Source organism: Protobothrops mucrosquamatus, unplaced genomic scaffold (assembly GCF_001527695.2).
Source record: "Protobothrops mucrosquamatus isolate PMUCROS unplaced genomic scaffold, P.Mucros_1.0 scaffold2760, whole genome shotgun sequence".
NCBI lineage: Eukaryota > Metazoa > Chordata > Lepidosauria > Squamata > Viperidae > Protobothrops > Protobothrops mucrosquamatus.
The window spans coordinates 314,809-335,388 of record NW_015388799.1 but is presented as its reverse complement, the minus strand read 5'-3'; the positions used below and the strand labels follow the sequence as shown (position 1 = coordinate 335,388).

Sequence of the window (20,580 nt, the reverse complement as noted above, 5' to 3'; positions counted from 1 at the left end):
TTCATTTACAATTATGAAGCAATCTGGGAACTGAAAAAATAATTTTTTTCTCAAGATTCTGAATAAAGAGGAAGACATACATTCAGGCATTGTCAACTCGATATTTTCAATTTCTTATTTACTGGCTGGGTCTTATTTTTATATAAAACCAGTATATAAATTGATTAAAAATATGTTTTATTTTTTTTAAAAAATAAGGTTTTTTAAAGACTATCAGAAAGAAATAAGATTTCTAATATAATACAAAGTGTGGTGATGATTTTTCTTTTGGTACACCATGCAAAATATATTCCAAACTCCCAGAACAATTAATTGAACTCAGGTTGACTGAACTCCTAATGGCATCATACATTTTTAAATTGTTTAACTGTAGTCAGTGACTAGCAAAGTAAAAAGAAATAGTCAAATAGTGACCAAATACAACGCAATGTAAAATATTTATTAAAACCAGAAAAAAGGAAGACACTGAATAATATACAGTTAAAACAATATAAAATTTAAGATAGATTAGAAATAGGATTAAAATTAAAAAAAAAACAATAAAAGAAGAGACAGAGAAGAAATATGTCACTTCCTGCTTGGTATTAAGTTTGTGATCCATTTTTAAAAAATCAAAATTAATTTAATAAAAACCTCTGATGAGTTTAATAAGTAAAATGAAAACACACACACACACACACACTCTTTCTTTCTCAGTACTGAATAATATATATTCCAGCTATATCATAAGGAATTTTTACTAGAAATAATTATGCAAAATGTAAGTTGCTTTGATTTAAGTATTGTCCTTTCATAAATGGAAGTCAGTTTGGGATAGTGGTGCAGGTGCTAGCGCTAGCCTATAAATTAGGAGACTGAGAGTTCTAGGTCTACTCAAGGCATGAAAGCCAGCTGTGTGAAGTTGGGCCAGTCCTCACAGGGTTATTCTGTGGGAAAAATAGGAGGCAGGAATATTAGGCTTCACCACCTTGAGTTGAGCAAACACACACACACACAGGGGGGGCATGATAAAAATATCCAACATCGTCATCATCACCCTTTTCTTACTGTATAACCTGTTTCTTTTCTACATACCTTGTCTTCCATCTACATATTATGTGCCAGTTCAGATGACTGATCAGGCCTGCATAACTGAAGTACGGTTATTTGTCATGTGGAAGAAATAAAATGCTGTCTCCATTACAGACTAGCACAAAGAGAGGGGGAAAAAACCCATTTTCTTTGGTTCTGAGATACAGAGAAGTCAGAAATGAGAGCATGAGATTCAGTACAATCTCTGCTCAATGAAAGAAACAGAGTCAGTAGGAAAAGTAATCAATAAACTTTAATACAAAATAAATTAAGTACACAGGTAGTTCTTGACTTACGACCACAACTGAGCCCAAAATTTCTGTTGCTAAGTAGGTTTTGCCCCATTTTGCGACCTTTCTTGCCACAATTGTTAAGTGAAACACTGCAGTTGTTACGTTAGTAACACCACTGTTAAGTAAATGTCTTCCCCGCTGATTTTGCTTGTATAAAAAGGTATAAAAGCTGATCACGTGACCCTGAAACCGTCATAAATATGAGTCAGTTGCCAAGTATCTGAATTTTGATCATGTGACCATGGGGATGTTGCAATGGTCATAAGTTATTTTTTTCAGTGCCACTGTCACTAAATGAACTGTTGTCAGTCAAGGACTATCTGTATCTCTATGTTTTGGCAGATCGGCAATATTAATATCACATCATCTACATTTTCATTTGTGATCTATTTTACAACTTGAGATCATCTATTTCAAAGTTCATGTTGAACAGCTAACGTAAAAAATACTGAATCCAGGCACAATGTCACCAAATTCAAAATGAATTCTTATTGACGATATTGGTCTGAGTATTGTTCAGGCATGCAACAAGTGAACATTTCCATGGACAAAAATAGCTGAAAGCCTCATGATATTTATCAAGTAAATCTTCCCTGAGATTAAGTTATGCAGCTGCATAATTATTTTAAGAATTAGATATTAAAACTGTACAAAAACGCAAGCAGAATTAAACAGTCTGAAAAAAAAATGAAGAAAAATAGAAAAGCCGCAGCCACTGACTACAGATTGTAATTATTTCACAATAAACAAAATGAGTTACTGGCACTGCAAAACTGACATTCAAATCTAATTCAATATTATGCTGCTTACAATGGTTAAAACAGGAGACAGCGTAACAATTTACCAGCCCTCCCTGCCCAGGGAACTGGATTTTCTGTTACTTCAGTTTTCATCAAAAAAACCTGAGGCCAAATTGCAACTTACCCTTATGATAATCCTCTGTTGGGAAAAGTGAAAAACACTCTTCTTCTTTATACTCATCAAACTTTAAACTTATAAAGGGGAATCAAATTAGTAATGTAAATCTTGAAAGAATTTGTTTTTGTTTTTTCTAGCATCTCGGAGAAAAGACTTCGCAGAAAGAGAAAGCTCTTCTTGCAAGAAGGCATCTACTCTTGGTTACAGTTTTCTTTGGCAAACGAGGCCTAATGAAGGCCTAGAATCCAGAACCCTGATTCCATATGCACAAAACTGGGTAGCAGAAATAAGTCTACCATTGCTACTCTAGAATTGCTCTATATGAACTCTTCAATCTACTAAATCCATAAAACTGTATTCAACCAAATCAATAATTTAAATGTCTACATTATCATTTGCCTATTTTAATAATTTACACAAAACAAAACACAATTTAACTATGCAGATTTACACATGAAATGTTATACTCAAAGTGAGTTATACTTAAAGCTCAATAAAAACTGTTTTTTTGTAACTGACTTCTAATGCTTGCATTAAAATGGCTCAGATCCATGTATGGAATGGAATGGAATGGAATGTGGTGAATGACTTGATGTGACACACTCCGAAAATGTTAGGATCTATAATTTGATGTTTGAAAATTCCTAGGATTATTAATGATATCTTTATGAATATTTTATATTTATGCCCTCTAGCTAGCTGAAATCTATAATATGTACATATACTCAATACATACAGCAATTATTACTTTTGTGAGTAGTTGCTACTCTTATTTATAACGTAATGTTTACAGCCCTATTCTGTTTGCTAATATTTGGACTACATTCTAAGCAAGCATGAACCAAATTGCAGCCTTAGATTTCAACTAATCTTGTTTATTACTTTCACATGTTTACAAAGACAGCCAAACAAAAATCTACCTTTTGGTTTCTAATACATTTCTGCATGACTTCAAACATAATAATTTGGATTAGGCTAAAGAATCATTGTTTAGTTCAAGGCAATATGTGTTCATCATTGTAATCACTAAAAATATGCGGAACTGTTCAGAAGCTAAACAGAAATCAAAATGGGAAATAATTTAAATTAATGAATTTCTAAGACTGCTCAGAAAGCTGTATTTTGAAAGAAGTTTACTAAAACTAATTTTTTGTTTGCTGAGGTTTGTTTGGGATCAGTTAAGTCCTTTCCAGTGACTGAACATTTGCTCATTTTTCAATCAAGCATTTATTCAGAATTCCCAGTGTATTTTTCTGGTATAGATATATAGGTCAGTGTTAAATAGCTGTTGAGACATACCTGAAAATTTTGTGTATGTATTTGTGTGTGTGTATACACAACATACACATTATCATTTTTTTCTAGCAATGAAAATGACTCAGATTTAAGTAAAGCCTTAAATAAAGCATGTAAAGTAAAACATGTTGTTCTAATACCATAGTTGCTATAGCCAAAATAGCTATGAATGGGAAATTACAATAAATGACTATTGATTAGTTTATGCATAGTAACCAACTTCTATTAAAGAAAATATTATATCATACAAAAGCTCAGTCAATCCATGCAGGTTCACAAAATATATTCTGATATTAGTAGCATACAAAAAATGATCAATTCTTGCAGGTTTTCTCTGGCAGTTGTTCTTTTTGCTCATAAATAAAAAGATAAAAATCACATATTTTACAACAGAATGAAACTATACGCAAAAATTATACAGTAATATCTCTAAAGTGGTTTATCTCATTGAATCTGCCATTTAGATGTAACTCTTATTTCCTACAGATTATATGAGACATATGTATAAGAAACTTTGTATTATGTCATGTCCATGAAAAATGTACTCCATGCAATGATATGCACTGAAAAAATGTTCAATTATTATTTTTGGTATGTATGAAAATACTTTTACTCTCAGATATAGATCTAATGAATAATAAACATATATGTTTTCTTTCATGGTAGTGTGCATAGTTCTTTCTTTGCTCGCTTTGGGTTTTATAACTGGTCCAAAATCATCCAATGAATTTCTGGGTAGCTAAGAATAGTATGAACTCATATGTTATCGATTCAACATCTTAACTAGTATATTACACTGACATTCAGTGTGGTGCTTCAGAATCTTAGTTAGTATCTTAACAAATGAATCTAAAATACTTTGGGCAAGTGGAACTGCTACAGTTCCAATAATATCTAAAATTAAAATGTAATTAAACTTTTCCAGGTGACTATCCCTAAGAAGCACATATAATTAACTTGAATTATCATGTAAAACACATTATTAAAAGCTAACTTGTTATTGTTTCTTAACTTACCACAGGAGTTGAAAATATGGCTTGTTTATGCCTGATTTTACATATATTTTCCCCCAAGACTAAACAAAGTCTAGGTGAATATTTTGTAAGTAAGAATATTTTGAACAGAAACTTGCTTAAAAATTCCCATTATGAAGGGGGTCCAAAGATAGGCCTAATCACAAAGCAAATGAATCCAAAACAGGAATTAACACTAAGTTCAAAAGGTGTCGTTCTCAGATAAGGAGGTACTGAATAATACTGTCTGCCAAATGAACCTCAGACTAAAATAAGAATGATTTAAAAAATTGTATCTTCAACAGGATCTAAGTTCAACTAATAATGAAATTCTATTCATTAGGAAATAATTTTTGAACTTTTTGTGTTTTTCTCTGGCGTAAATGGCAAATCCACTTTAAAATGTCTACTATAAACTTCCATTAATATATATCTTTATTGTTTCAATTCAACTGAATTTTCTAAAAAAAATTCAAAATTACTTATTTTTTGACAATGACAAACAATGTATCTAAAATCCTGCCTGGAAACCTAAAATACAACATACCCAACTGCTGAGGTTTGGTATAAAATGTTATTTCCCATGATTAATTCCTAACAGTAACATGTTTGGTGGGCTATTTTTAATAAAATATTTTTCATTACATAAATGTTTCCTTACCATATGCCTCTCTCATAGTTACCTACTTGCTTTTTTTAGATTAAATACTCATAATAGAAAACTCTTCCAATAACGTCTGAAGGTTCAATTTTCCTGTAACTATTAAACTAAATGTAACTTCTCAAAAGCAAAAAGAAATATACAATTGGTTGTGCATTTAAAGAATTCTGATAAACAACAGAAGAATTGTCAGCCATCCCTCCTGACTCAGTCCAGTGAATCGCTCACTTATTGCAAAGATACAGGTAGTCCTCAACTTACGACCACAATTGAGCCAAACATTTCTGTTGTTAAGTGAATTTTGCCCCATTTTTATGTTTTCTTGCGACAGTTGTTAACTGAATCACTGCAGTTGTTAAGTTAGTAACCAGGTTGTTAAGTAAATCTCGCTTCCCCATTGGTTTTGCTTATTAAAGCGTTACAAAAGGTGATCACATGCCCCTGGACACTGCAACCATCATAAATTTGAGTCTGTTGTCAAGTGTCCGAATTTTGATTAAAAAACCATGCGTATGCTGCAATGGTTGAAAGTGTGAAAAATGGTCATAAATCATTTTTTTCAGTGTGGTTATAACTTCGGTCACTAAATGAACCTTTGTAAGTTGAGGACTATGTACAACATTTTCCCCGTCACCAGCATTACTATGTTATATTTACATATTGATGATGCACCTAGAGAACTTTTCAGTGTCAGCAATGGGGATCCTTATTCCTTCCATATCAAGCAGAACACGTTTCACCTAGGATACTACATTGGTTTCATACTGGTGACTCATTCTCTGAAATTCTATTATGCTGAACTTCATAGATCAGTGGTTCTCAACCTGTGGTCCACGGAACGCTGGGGTCCGCAAAGGCTTGAAGAAATGTTAGACTTAAAACTCTTGGAGGTCTGTAGCTATGTATTTAAAGGGAGTCTGTGGAGAAGAAAAGGTTGAGAACCACTGTCATAGACAATATAACAATACATGGACTATTAATTACCTTATGGAAAACGCAGCTCAGGCTGTGAATATTAATTTTCCCATAAAAGTGGGCCACAAACAGAAGGAAATGTGAATGTGAAGATGATACAGGAATTAAATCATTCAATTTTGCAACAACAACAAAAAGGCAATTTCATAGGAAATAAAAAGATTAAAGGTTATTTTTTTTAAAAAAACTTGAAAATATACCTTCCAAGGCACACTGTTGCAAACAAACTGCTTCTTCTCCAAGTCTAAAGCAGCATCTCTGAAAGACTGGAGCCAAGGGTTTTGAAGGCTTTATCTCCCTCAAATAGTTTTTGTGAACATGCACAGCTGCTTCACTTTTCTGGTAGCCCCAGTGGGAGTAGAACCTGTCTGTGCACATGCATGTAGAAACCACAGGAAAAAACCAGTAGCACACTAAGCTTTCTGGAGAATGCAACTGCTTTAATACTATGAGGAAGCAAGCTCCAATTATACAGATGTATCCCCAAAAATGTTCTTTGGACTGCTTTCTACAACTATATTATGAATCTGCTTCATTATCACATAGAACAGTAAGAAAGATAAATGTGTAGAAGGTAGGAGAAGTCACATTCCCTCTTTTGCTTTAGACAGATTTATTGCCTATTTTATCCATAGAAACTTAAAAAGCATATTGTAAACAATGCTAAAAATCAGAGACACAGGGCAAAGAAGGTAAACATAGAAAAGATGGAACAGGATATTATTTCAGAGATTAATGTTGCTGTACAAAAATGGGCTGAGACTTCCGGTTTGCCATCGCGGCCGCTGGGGCCGCTGGAAGGCAAGCTCCGACTTCCATGTCCGATTTCACACCGCTGGGGTCCCTGGAAAAGGTTGAAAGTCGCCCTGTAGGGGCGACAAGCAAGGAGGGGACCCCTGCTTGATCGTGTGAGGGCGGTAGCCCTTCTGCTGGATCTGGGGCAGTCCTCCAAATCAGCGGATGAAAGACCGGCCATAGAAATATGGCCCGTCTCTAGGCTGCAGACAGCCAAAGTCAAACTTACCACTAGGCACCTATAAAGCAGCGCGGGTGAGACTGGGTGAGATCTGAACCTCTCTTCAATCCTATTTTTTCTACCTGTATAAGCTGTCCAAAGTATTTTTCCCCCTGTGGAGAGAGGGAAGGGAAATGCTATCCCACCCTCTAAAAACAGCAGCGACTGACTATCCAGAGGAGCTTAAAACACTGAAAGAATAATCTGATTCTAACTGGACTTCTATCTTTCTAAAATTTGAGGACTAAAAGATGTCTTATTTTTATTAAAGATTTGGGTTTTTACTTACAAAAAGAAGTAAAATTGGAAAAAGGATTATAAAAATTTTGGACTTAAAAAAAAATCTTAAACGGTATGGGCGACATCTTGTAGCTATACCTGATATTACAACTTGTTATTGTCTAAAAGAGATTTGGCTTGAAGCACAGACTATAGATAAGACTTTTGCAACCTTGGCAGATATCAGCTATGAGAAGCCCAGCTATGTTCTATACTCAGTGACCAAATTATTTTCACTCTCTTGTAAAGCTTTTAATTTAACACACCCACTAAGAGAACATGGATGAAGATCAGGAACAGATTATGTTGAAAGCAATTTATGAAACTATTCTTACAGCTTCTGATGAAATAATAAGCTACAGAAAACAACAAGATGTCAGCCTAGATAAACGAACCCAAACTTTGATTACAACTAAAGAATCAACTACACAGAATATAATAGAAGAAGTGGAACAATCAAATACTGTGATAGAAGATTCAACTGATCAACAAATGCAGTTAATGGAAAACCCAGAAAAGGCACTGACAACACTGAAAATGGAAGAGACTTTCTATATAAACCAGAAGAAACCTGAGGATCAAGAAGAACAGACCGAAGGGAAGATAAACATTTCAGGACAACTACGTCGAGATGGAAAAATAGAGAGACGATTTGTTAGCCCTTCCAAAAAAATAGTGATGGGATGGCCTTTTTTATCTCAAACAATATATATAGTAACAGAGGGAGATCTATTTGATGACTTAAAAGCACGGATATGGAAGGCGAGCTGGCAAAGGAAGAAAGCTAAAATAAGGCTGAAGAAAATTGGGATTTTTACTTATTAGTGAGGATTAAAATAGAATATACTCAAATAGACAAGATGTGTACTTTGGATACTAGATTTTGTTATGAATTGAGATAAAGAAAACTTTAAATTTGGAAGTATAAATATTAAAAGTTAAATTTGAATATTGATTTCTTTATAAAAGTTAAATGTAAAAGTAATTAAGATATATATAAGCTAAAATTCTATTGATAAATGTAATAAACATGTTTTTACTTAGCTGATATAATAAGAACTGTACTAGCTTAAATATGAGATAGTAGACATTAAGAGAAAAAGAGAGGAAGTATTTGATGTTGAAACAAGAGAAATTTAAGACATTTGGAAATTAATAAAAAATAAGAACGTTATACTGTATTATTAATTAAATGATGTAAGATGGTGAGAAACAGAATATATTCAAATAGATAAGACATGTATCCTGAATATTAGACTTTGTGATGAATTTTGATAAAAGGAACTTTTGTTACTTAAAACTTGGAAATTATAAATGTTAAATTTAAATATTAATGGGAAACTAAAAATTGGGAAAAACTAATTAGGACATTGATTGAATGTTAAAATAACCAGGATATGTACAAGCTAAAAAGTATTGATAAATGTAGGAATGTTATTTTTATTTAATTGATATAAGAATTGTATTAGTTTAAACATGAGACAGTAAATACTAAGGGGAAAAGAGAGGAAATATTTAATGTGGTAGTTTGAGACTTGTACTAAAGATACTTGTATGTCATTGAATTATCGATTAACTCAGCTGCCACATTGCTTTTTAAATACTTAAATGTAAAATTAGAAAATCAATAAAACATTATATAAAAAAAGAATTAGTGATATTTTGATAACTATATAATTTTTAGGTATTTCAGCTGGAGTTTAATAAAGTTTTGTAATTTTCTGCAAAATATTAATTACAAATATATATTAAAATAAAACTCCACTATTGTACATAAAAAAAAATGGGCTGAACTTCAGACAGGCCAGCTTGCTATTCTGACTGAACCACCATACAATTACTTGTGATTAGATGAGCTTCTTACATAGGAAAGAATGATAATGTCTAGTCCAACGTCATACTTCCCAAAACTATGTACTGCTACTTAAACATGCAACAGCTGGTCTGTAAATACTTAACAGTAAAAAAGACATGTGGGCAAATTTAGTAGCCTACATATGTCAAGCCTGGTAAGAGTGCTCAAATGGTCCAGATTAATCTACTATATAGATTCTCTGAGATCTGTTTTGATTACAACAAATCATCTAACTAGTACCCCTGTTGTTTAAACCAACTGATTTTTTTAGAGCATTTTGTCTCTGGTTTATATATGAATTTATCAGAAATGTTTATAACATTAAAACTGACCACTTACTACAAGTTCTCAAAGTAGATAATAAAGGAATACAACCCCAGTTGATTATATATTTCCAAAATATTTTAATGTATAGAAAGAAATAATACAATAAAGTCACATAATACTTCCTATTAAACAACTAAAAAAAATCTCCCTTTTTACAATCCTGTAATCCCTTAATTTGGAGAAGAGTCGGGGTGACTGGATGGAATTGAGCATTTATTGGTCGGAAGCCCTTCCTGATGCCACATGGAGTTCTCAACAGATAGTTTTTCTTTGCACCCAAGAGAGAAACATCTGCTGCTACCTAGGATTGAACTCTCAACCTACCTAGTGGGAGAGGCTAGTGCACAGGTTGGCAACCTGGGGCTCCGGAGCCGCATGTGGCTCTTTGAGCCTCCCCCTGCATCTCTCTCTCCCCCCCCTCTCTCTCTCTGTGTCTCTGTGTGTGTGTAAATAAAAGAGAGTGGATTCACAGTGTTCTCTGACGAGCTGAAAAGCTTACTGGGTGGGGCTCCTGCCTTGGCTGCGTCTCTGCAGGAAGCAGGAAGGGCAGGAGAGAGCTAGCTAGCCCAGCTATGATGGCTCAGGAATTCTGGGAGTTGAAGTCCATGAGTCATAAAAGAGCCCCTGAGCTTGTTGGAGAACAGCTTGAAGTCAGTTTGCCAGGTGAGCAGAAGATCGGAGAGAGGGGGGGAAAGAGAGAGGGAGAGAAAGAGAGAAAGAAAGAAAAAGAGAGAAAGAGAGAGGAAAGAGAGAGAGGGAGAGGAAAGAGAGAGGGAGAGAAAGAGAGAAAGAAAGAAAAAGAGAGAAAGAGGAAAGAGAGAGAGGGAGAGGAAAGAGAGAGGGAGAGAAAGAGAGAAAGAGGATATATGCAGTGGCTCTTTGAGTGTTTTGGGTTGCCTACCCCTGGGCTAGTGTCTTCACCATTAGGCCACCACACCACTCACTTACTAATTAAACAACTAAAATATATGAATTCTACTTAGAAACAAAACAGATGATGCACAGAAACACAATATTTTACTTAATGGGTAATTTTTTTATAATTACTGATAACTGACAATAAATTAGTGAGAAAAACATGAAGTCAACAAATTTCAAATGCATAAAAAATAACATAATGAAAAGCAGATAGTTTGCTTATTAAAAACTATCCTAAACATTTTAGACACATAAAAATAAATCAAGAGAAAACTTTTTAAATAATTATTTTTAAATATCTATGTGCAAGAGTTTTGGAAGATATTACCAACTGAAAATTGGGAAAATATTTTGCAGAAGATGTAAATATTAGTATTTAATTAGAATTGTTGTCAATATGCTACCGGTAGTAGAACCAGCATATTGGTGTAGGCATCAGTCAGAAACTGGGAAACCATGAGTTCTAGTATCACCTTAGATATAAAGCCAGCTGGGTGACCTTTGGCCAATCAATTTCTCTTAGCTATAGAAAGGAGGCAATTGCAAACCACTTCTGAAAAACCTTGCCAAGAAAACTGCAGGGATTTGTCCAAAAATTGGACATGACTGAATGGAAGAAAATAAAAACCTTTCTATGACTGATTTTGTTTATTATTCAGACATTAAAAGAATACTGTACAGGTATTCCTTGACTTACAACCACAAATGAACCCACAATTTCCATTGTTAAGCAAGGCAGCTCAGTTGTTAAGTGAGTTGCGCTCCATTATATGATCTTTTCTGCTACAGTTGTTAAGCAAATAACTGAAGTTAAGTGAATCATGTAGTCACTAAGGAAATCTGGCTTTCCTCATTGACTTTGCTTATATTAGTCTCATAACTGAGTTTAGGTCACATAATTTGTGTTCTGAACTCAAAATTCTAAACAATCTCCACTACCTGTTTCACTTTGCTGTTTGAACATCAGTAGGGTGGATGTCTCCTGGGAGGGGGAAGAATCAAACATATTGAGCCATAATTTGTTTCCAATTTATTGGAAAAGCACACGCTAATTGGCTAGCTTCACATACTTCACTAAAACATAAGAAAAAGTTTATAAAGCATTCACTTCGCCTGAGTTTATCCAACATGTTAAATCAAAACCAATCAAACCAGATAATGGTTACAACACACTTTGTCAATATTCCTTAACTTATATAAGATCAAAGTCATGGTATAATAGTGGGCAGCATGTTGCATTAATGAACCTTAAAAAAAAACAAACTCCTACCAAGATCCAAATTCTTTCTTAGTTATAGGTCCACAGGATGGCCTTGAGCAAATTACTTGCTGAATTTATTTTTTATTTGCATTTTAGCACAAGAATATCCATAATTACACATTATCAGAATTATCATGTATACTGCATACTATTAGGTATGTTATGGGCTAGTTTATCCCAAAATATAACGGGAAAGATCCATTATTGTACATAATATATGTGACTGCCTTCCTCTTAAATTCACAATTCTGAGGTAGGTGGGTGACTGCTACAGCTACAGATCTAACTAGTGAATCTTTCTTTTTTAATTTACTTTTTAAAAATTTAATATTTTCATTTAACTTTCTTAACTTATACAATTGACAAAATAGTATTTAAACTTAAAGAAAAAAAGAAACCGATACAAAAATAGAGGAAAAATATTAGAAAAAGAGACCTCATACAAAGACTACAAACTAAGAAAGAAACGAAAAAGAGATGAAAAATAATCTGCCTTATAATTTATATTTTATCAATACTCTTTGGTTTACTAATAGGGTGAACTCATAAAGCGAGAAAAGATTTAAACCTGGGTTTCCCCAAATTAATACTATTTATTTATATACAGCCACATGGACTCATAATATTGCACAATAAAAAATAAAATTATAACAAAAATACAGAAATAGCTCCAGAAATAATCTTTAAAAATGTCCAACTCTTTTAGAATATATTAAAAACAAAAACAATGTAATAGGCATACGGATGACTGATCTTAACTGAATGCTAGTCTTAACATTTTTCCAAGTGTCAGATGTGGAAGATTTCTGGTGAAAGGTTGTTGCACTGCCAAGAAGTACAATGAAATTTGCTTTCCCCTGGATTGCAAGCGGGGAAATCCCTTGGATGGCTCAGCATACATCCTTGTTTCTTACGTGACTACACCTGAGTGTAGTTCTTTGTCATGCATAGTGCAGCATAAAAGGAACCAGTATTTAATTTGTATCTGGGTTCATGTTCCAAGAAAAAACTTAAAATGTAATTTATTTCGCAGGTTGTCTGTGAGACAAATGCACAATAGCTTCATAAAGCAATCCTGGGGAGCTTATTCTAAAGCAAATGAAAGATTTCTCTTTCTCCAACAGGCTGCCTACAGAGTAAGTTTCGTTAATATATATATATTTATGCGGGGAGGACTCTGAAATCTTTGGATAATGCTGAGCTACAACTTCCATCAGCATAGAAGTTCCCTCCAAGGCAAATATTTAATATAAAACTCCAAGGCAGAATCGGGGCGGGGAACCAAACGTGCAATCTGAAGAAATTAAATGAGAAACAGGAGAGGGGATCAGGAAGAGAAACCGCTCGATACATTCATACGGTCGGAGGCTCGGATGGAAAACCGTAAAGCAGCTTTTCGGGGCCAAGGAAAAACGGGGGACGCTTTCAAGCCAAAGCGGGGTCGTTTTTTCGGGGCGGGGACGACTTTTTTCAAGCGGGTTTGGCGCCCTTGACTCGGAGACTGAGCTCCGACGGGTCCCGGAGACGGTCTCTCACCTTCCATAGGTTCAAAACGAAGCGGCTGTGTCCCTTCCTGCCTTCTCCCTCCTCCTCCTCCTCTCGCTCGGGGCACCTCACGGCCTTTCGGCGGCTGGGAAGCTCAGCAACGCGACCTCGAGGACTCCTCCCCGCCAGGCCGGGCCTGCAAAACACCCGGCCGGTTGCCCCGCAGAGGGGCGGGAGCACAGGCATAACGTTACGGGAGGCCGGGGCAGCCCGGTCCCCGCCTCCTCTCCGCCGGTGAATATCTCGCCTTGGCCCTCGCTCCGGCTACACCTCCCCTCGCCCGCCCCGGGCCCGGTGCGGGAAGCGCGCGGCCTCCCTCGCGCCTGTCCCCGAGGTCTTGGGAGCGGCCCCGGAGAGGCCGCGGCGGCCTTTGGTGCCCAGGCGCCTCCCCCACGCGGCCATCAGCCGGGAGGGGCAGAGGCAGAGGCGGGCCGCGGAGGCGAGGGAGTCGCGTCAGCTGCGGTAGGTGGAGGTGCGGCTGGCAGGTCCTGGGCGCAGCGGGGTCTGGGATCCGCTCCTGTCTCGGCTGCCTTACCTGCCCCGGTTTCGCCATTCCGATTCATGCGAAAGGGGGAAGGGGGACCCGAGGAAAAGTCTGGGCTGTGGCGCCTCTGGGGCACTCTGCACTTGCTCAAGGACACTTTGGAAGGGCAAGGCCGGTGGCTGATTCCTGCTTGTCACACCTTCGCACAACACGGAAGGCGCGGATAAATGGCAGTCTTATACTGGCGTGTAGGAAGCAGGAAATCCGCCGCGGGGGTAGAACCAGTGCTCACCTGAACCCAAACCTGTAACTTGCCAAGACTCTTAAAAACTTTCGCCTCAATTAATTTGTCCTATTAGTTTGCCTAGACACACGAATACAAAGTTACAGAACCAGCCAGCTTCCCTTTTATTGCAACACTACTAGTATTTTTAGATGCGAAATGGGAAGTAACCACAAACACTGATTTTTGCAGAATTTTACACCATAACCATAAATCTAATTCTTGGTTTGAAAATACTATGATGATTGGCATATTAATGCCATTAGTAATCAGCATTTATTATGCAACTATATTTATATAAAGGTGGTTTGTACCCTCCTTCAGTGGACAGAACTCTGTCCCTGTGCAGTTTAAAAAACTTGGCTCAAGCAGATTGTATGGTCTTCATCAATTGGGTCTTGGGGAATTTTCCCATTAGGAAGCAACCCTTAAAATGCAATTTCTTTGTGTGAAGCGAACAGCCCTATCACCAATTCTGCCATAAATGCCACGCATACATCCCTTCTTTATGTTCCAACTTTTGATTTCATCTAGGCACCCCCACCTTTTGCAGATTGCTACTATCATGCCTGAACTATCAACCAGATTACTCATCAACTAGCATCCTTCTTTTCCCACCTCATCTCTCATGGTTTGCATCTTCGCAGTGGTAGTCCTTAATGATCTTGTGCAATCTAGGATGATTTGGGATGCAAAATGCCAGACAACCACTAGAGGGCAGTAAATATAAACATGCTCTTTGTAATGTTTATATTAATATTACAGCAGTGTTTTTCAAACTTGGAAACTTTTAAAATCCTTCAGCTCTCAGAATTTCCCAGCCAGCATGCTGCAAGTTGAAGGCCACACATCTTGAAATTGCGAAGTTTGAAAAAGACTGTTCTGCTGTGAATTCAGTATCCCATAATCCAGAGATCCTCAACCATAATCCCCTGCCATAATCCATCTCTAGCACATTCCATGTAGCATCTCATGCATTACATGTAGTTCCCATCTTCCTTCCCTTCCCAGGAAGCCAGTCTTTCTTTCAGTCTTAAGTGTCTGATCCCCAGCTTGCAAAACAGCTTACTCTCAACCTCTTCTCTGTTTCCTTGTACTTTCTTTCTCCCTTCCTAGCAATTCCCCTGTGCATTTTAATCTGCTGGTATGTTTCCTCCCCATCATCACCTCTTGCACTCTTCTTACCTGGTGATCTTTGTCTCCATTATCTTGCATCATTTGCTTCTTACTGGAGTTATCCAGTATCTGAATGAAAAAGGATTCAGGAAGGAGCCTGACAAAAATTAGGGAGAGGTGGGAATTAACAACTGTAGATATCTTTCCACCTCATGCACCTCCTTTTTTATAATTCTTTTCTTGCACTCCATGATTTGAAAAAGCCAGCGTGAGTCTCTTAACAAGCTGATTCCTATGAGTGTTGGAGCTGGTTCCCTCTTTCAAACATCCTTCATGTCTTAAATCCTACAGGCATCTGAAACACTCTCCTGTAAATCTTGCTTTGAGGCATCCTAGCTTTTTTGTTTTTTTACTTCCAGTTACTACTGTACTGTTAAATGGATAAGGTTTCCTTTTCCCAGGGGGGGGGGGGAAATCTGTGCTGAAGAAACTATTGTACTCTTTCAATGGCAAACTCTTATTGCTGAAGGGAGGTCGAAAAAAGAATTGTAGTTAAATCATGTGATCACACTTTGTTTGCAGAACAATGTTGACAAAAGTGAACACAGGTTGACTTGCTGGAAGACAAAACTCAAAGGCATTTGCCAGAAAGAGAGTAGATACTTGCTCTGTACCTTACTCTATAATTAATTTTTTCAACACCATTGTGAATAGCTACAATTAATAACAGAATTATCATTCTTTATGCTTCAGTATTTCCCTTTGATATAACTGCTCACAACTGCCACAGACAAACCAACTGTGTGTTCTATTTGTATCTCTTCGTTTACAACTCATGTGTCTGATGAAACAGACTGCAGTAAGGAATGCTTATAGCAGGGCTCTTCAAACTTGGCCCTTTTATGACTTGTGGACTTCAACTCCCAGAATTCCTCAGCCAGCATAAAAGGGCCAAGTTTGAAGAGCCCTGGCTTATAGCATAATAAATATCTTTGCTTTTGGGGAAGAGATGCAACAGCCACGCCCATCTGGCCCTTTGAGGGCAGCCATAATGCTGATGCGGTCTTCAATTAACTTGAGTTTGACATCCTTGCCATATACTATTTCAGACAAATGGCTGTCCAGTCTCTTCTTAAAAATTTCCAGTGTTGGAGCATTCACAACTTCTAGAGGCAGGTTGTTCCACTGATTAACTGTTCTAATTGTCAGGAAATTTCTCCTTAGTTCTAGGTTGCTTCTTTCCTTGGTTAGTTTCCATCCATTGCTTCTTGTCCTGCCTTCAGGTCATCATTTTTCTTTCTCTTTACTCTATGTTCATTGTTCTTTCACACATTCTTTTTTATGTTTATGTTTATTAGTGCACCTTTAGTAACTACAAAGTATTCAAATAAATGGTTTAAGTAGATTAATGTTCTTCTGTTTCTCTATAGATGAAAAGCACACAGAGCTGTAAGCTTTACAATTCTAACCTGTGCTTGAATTAAGGATGGGAAAAAGATGGTTCAGAATGTGGATTAAATCATCATAATAATACAATTTATAAGTTACCTTTATGAAAAATATTCAAGAGAGCAAATCATAGGAAATTTGAAGACACACAAGATGTGTATTAAAACAATAACACGCATAAAACAATATAAATCACTGAAATAAATATAAAAGACAAACAAATTACGTTGCTGGATTTCTGTTTTTCCCCACAGCCTTTATTAGGAGTAGTAAAGCAGTATATCACAAAAAAGGTGCTACTAGTCACTAGAACAACACTATGGGTATTGTAGTTTATATTTGGAAATCCTACCTATACTATTTTTGTATAGCACATGGCTAAAAAACTTATTTCAACCCTTAATTAGTAGCATTGCTGCTGATTCACCATATGGACAAAAAGAAGACCTTGGGATATGTTTGTAAGAAGCATATGGGAGTACATTATATTATAGATTAATGCATGATTTTAAAAAAAGTATTAAAAATAAGTCCCATTTGCATGACTTGTCAAGACACATTGCTGTAAATTAGTAAATCATGGTTTATATTAGGAATGGAAGTTTAGCTAATTCTAGTTTCTTAATCAAGTGCCTATCAAGGAGAAAAGCACACCCCCATCAACACTGGCAGGGGAAGCCACTGTACATAAAAAGTAGCAAACTCCATACTCATTAGTACTGATGTTGTTATCTAGTTGGGTAATGAAACATCTGCAAGCAAACAACCAAGTTCCCAGAGCACTAAAGACACCACAGTTCAATTCTGTGCTACATATAGTCTCTATTAAAATCTAATTTCTTAAAACAAGCCACCATTTAGGGTAATGGGGGAACACACTGGTGTCTCTTTAACACAATTGCAGCCGATGACTAGGTCAACAAGATGCTCTTTTTGAACAATTACCAAGCAAGAGCACAGACCAGGTTAACAAGAAACAAGTCTTCATTAATTTTAATGAGTTGCTGCCTTATTTTGTAATGAATCAAGATAAAATTAATAGATGCTAGAATTAAGATGGGCAATTATAAGTCCGTTACAAAGTTTGCTCTGGATATTGGCCAATATCTGTTGATCAGCAGCATGGTGGACCATTCATTCCTAAGAATGAGATTAAAAAAGGGGGTACACATTGTTTTGGATTTCATACTGATCCAATTAAATATTTAAGAATAACTTCTAAATTTTGCAACCAACAACTTACTAATCTTTAGGGTGTGAGATACACACAGTGGGACCTAGTCTCATGTTTAGCATGGGTATTAAGATGAAAATTACATACACTTGGATAATTTACGTTTTCTTCTATAGCTGCCTTTAAAAGATCTTACAGTAGAAAGCTTGTGTTTAAATGTATTTTAAACATTTTCCTATACCAAGCATTTTTACTCATTAAAACATTACCTTCTATCTTCTGGTAGTCCTTGACACACAACTATTCATTTAGTGACTATTTGAAGTTAAAACAGGACTAAAAAAAGTGATCTGTGGCCAGTTGCAGCATTCCCATGATCATGTGATGAAAAGTTCTGGCACTTGGCAACCGGCATTTATTTATGATGGTTTCAGTGTATTGGGGAGTCATGTGATCACCATTTATGACCTTCCCAGCCAGCTTCTGACAAGCAAAGTCAATGGGGGGGAAGCTGGATTCGCTTAACAACTGACTGATTCACTCACCAATCACGGCTAAAAAGGTTGTAAACTCAGGCATGGCTCACTTAACAATAAGGTGACCAACTTTTTTACAATGAAAAGGAGGACACAAATAAATTGAAGAAAAAAATATCTCCACCCCGGGTCACCCCAACGATGCCCTTGACGTGATGGCCCGTTGCCTGGAGGCCGTATGGGTCTGGATGGGAAGGAACAGACTCAGACTCAACCCTTCCAAGACCGAGTGGCTGTGGCTGCCGGCGCCCCGGCATAGTCAGTTGGTTCCATCGCTGTCTATAGGGGGCGAATTCTTGGCCCCCTCAGAGAGGGNTTTAAATAGGGATAATTTTTAACGATTTTAAAGTTTCAGGGGATTTTTAAGGACAATTTTAATTGATCGGCCTGTTTAAATATTTCTTTTTAATTCGGCTTTTAATTATTGTATTTGTATTGTAGTTTTTATGAGGCTGTTAGCCGCCCTGAGTCCCATGAGGAGAAGGGCGGGGTATAAATTAAATTATAAATAAATATAAATAAATAAATAAATAAATAAAAGAAACATTTTATTCATTGCAACAATAATACAGAATACACTATAATATGATAAATGCATAATAAAAAACATTTGTAACAATAACATTTTATATTGTAATTATGCTTGCACGCCTATTAATTATTATTTAAATGAGTACTTTTCCATTGAATGAATATTTTTTGTCAATGTATCATCTTCTAACAATATATTGGAAATATCTGAACAAGAAATATCCTTCATATTGAATTTTACGGCAAGTGCTGCAGCTAGAGTATCAACATTATTGCCCTAGCAGGGCCAAAGATCAAGAGAAACTTACCATGGTGTCACCGCTCCAGTCTCCTCCAGGTATCTTTGGGACTAACTAGGAGATGGTGTAGTTGGGTAGCAGGGAGGGGTGCAAAGTTCCTGCCAATTCGCTTTTGCTGCAGACAACCTGCATGTGCAAAGTTTGCCGGCAGGGTGTTTTGGCGCGCTCAGCAGCAATTCCTATTGGCTTTTGAAAGCCAATAGCGGGAGTAGCACAGCTCATGCAAAAGTTGAAAAAAAACCATCAAAAAAAGGTGTCGGAATGCCGTTCTGAGCGTTCTATGAGAAAAAAAAAGCCCTGCAGATTAGTCTTCAAATATCGAAAAGGAGGACATGTAGGAGGACACTTTTCGAGGGAGGACAGAATTTACAAAAGGAGGACTGTCCTCCCTAAAGGAGGACAGTTGGTCACCTTATTAACAACCACCTTGCCTAGCAATGGAAATTTTGGTCCCAATCGTGGTTGTAAGTCAAGAACTACCTGTATTAAATATTCTGACATGTTTGAATGTTGACCAGTAACACGATAATTTTGAATCTGCAGGGGATTAGTATGAGAGCCCAAATAAAATTTTCACTATTGTACTAAGTTTAATTTCTGCTTAATAGTTATAAATCTTGTCTCTGAAAAGACAGCATGTCAAACTGACTATATTATTAAGTCTTGTTGAACAAGTTTAATCTGACTTTTTATACATGATGTTCTTCCAAACTGTGGAAATAATTATACTATCAGAACAGCTTTGATCTGCCTAGGTATATAGTTCACCTATAATTACTCCCTCTTGCATATCAGCGATACTACCATTAGGCAATAAAACACCATTTTGAAATGTCTGAGGAAACAGTTGGAAAAACATAGCTCAAATCATGATATGAATAGGAAATGCATTTTAGAATAATGAAGGTATTTGGTTGTCATGGATAAGTAACAGTGATTTGAATTTGGACAGAGAAATATGCAAAGCAACTCATTTTACTTCACTGAAGTATATAATTAAAAAGAGTAAAGTTTCCTTCAAGTTGGGGTTGACTTCCATGGATACATAGAACTTTTTATTAAATTGCACTTGAAACGTGTACAATTTGATCAGAAGAAGGACCATGAATGTTTAACAGCCTTTAATAGAGCATATATGAATATGCAATGATGTCATTTGAATTGATTAATTGGTCCCAGTCATCTCCAGATTCATGAATGAAATATTTTCTGATATTGTGGACAAATATATAGTGGTGTGCCTTAGTTTATATAGTGATCCTCTTTCTTGCTTAGTTGAAG

At 36.3% G+C, this 20,580-nt stretch overlaps 1 protein-coding gene across 1 annotated transcript in view; it reads right to left on the bottom strand.

The window, feature by feature from the left end:
• The window catches only part of ZC3H12C (zinc finger CCCH-type containing 12C), a 43,947-nt gene extending 29,967 nt beyond the window's left edge, over positions 1 to 13,980 (bottom strand). Inside the window, exon 1 of the mRNA XM_015825701.2 lies at positions 13,963 to 13,980. Coding sequence (XP_015681187.2) covers positions 13,963 to 13,980 — 18 coding nt within the window. The remainder of the gene's footprint in view (positions 1 to 13,962) is intronic.
• Positions 13,981 to 20,580: the final 6,600 nt, after the last annotated feature.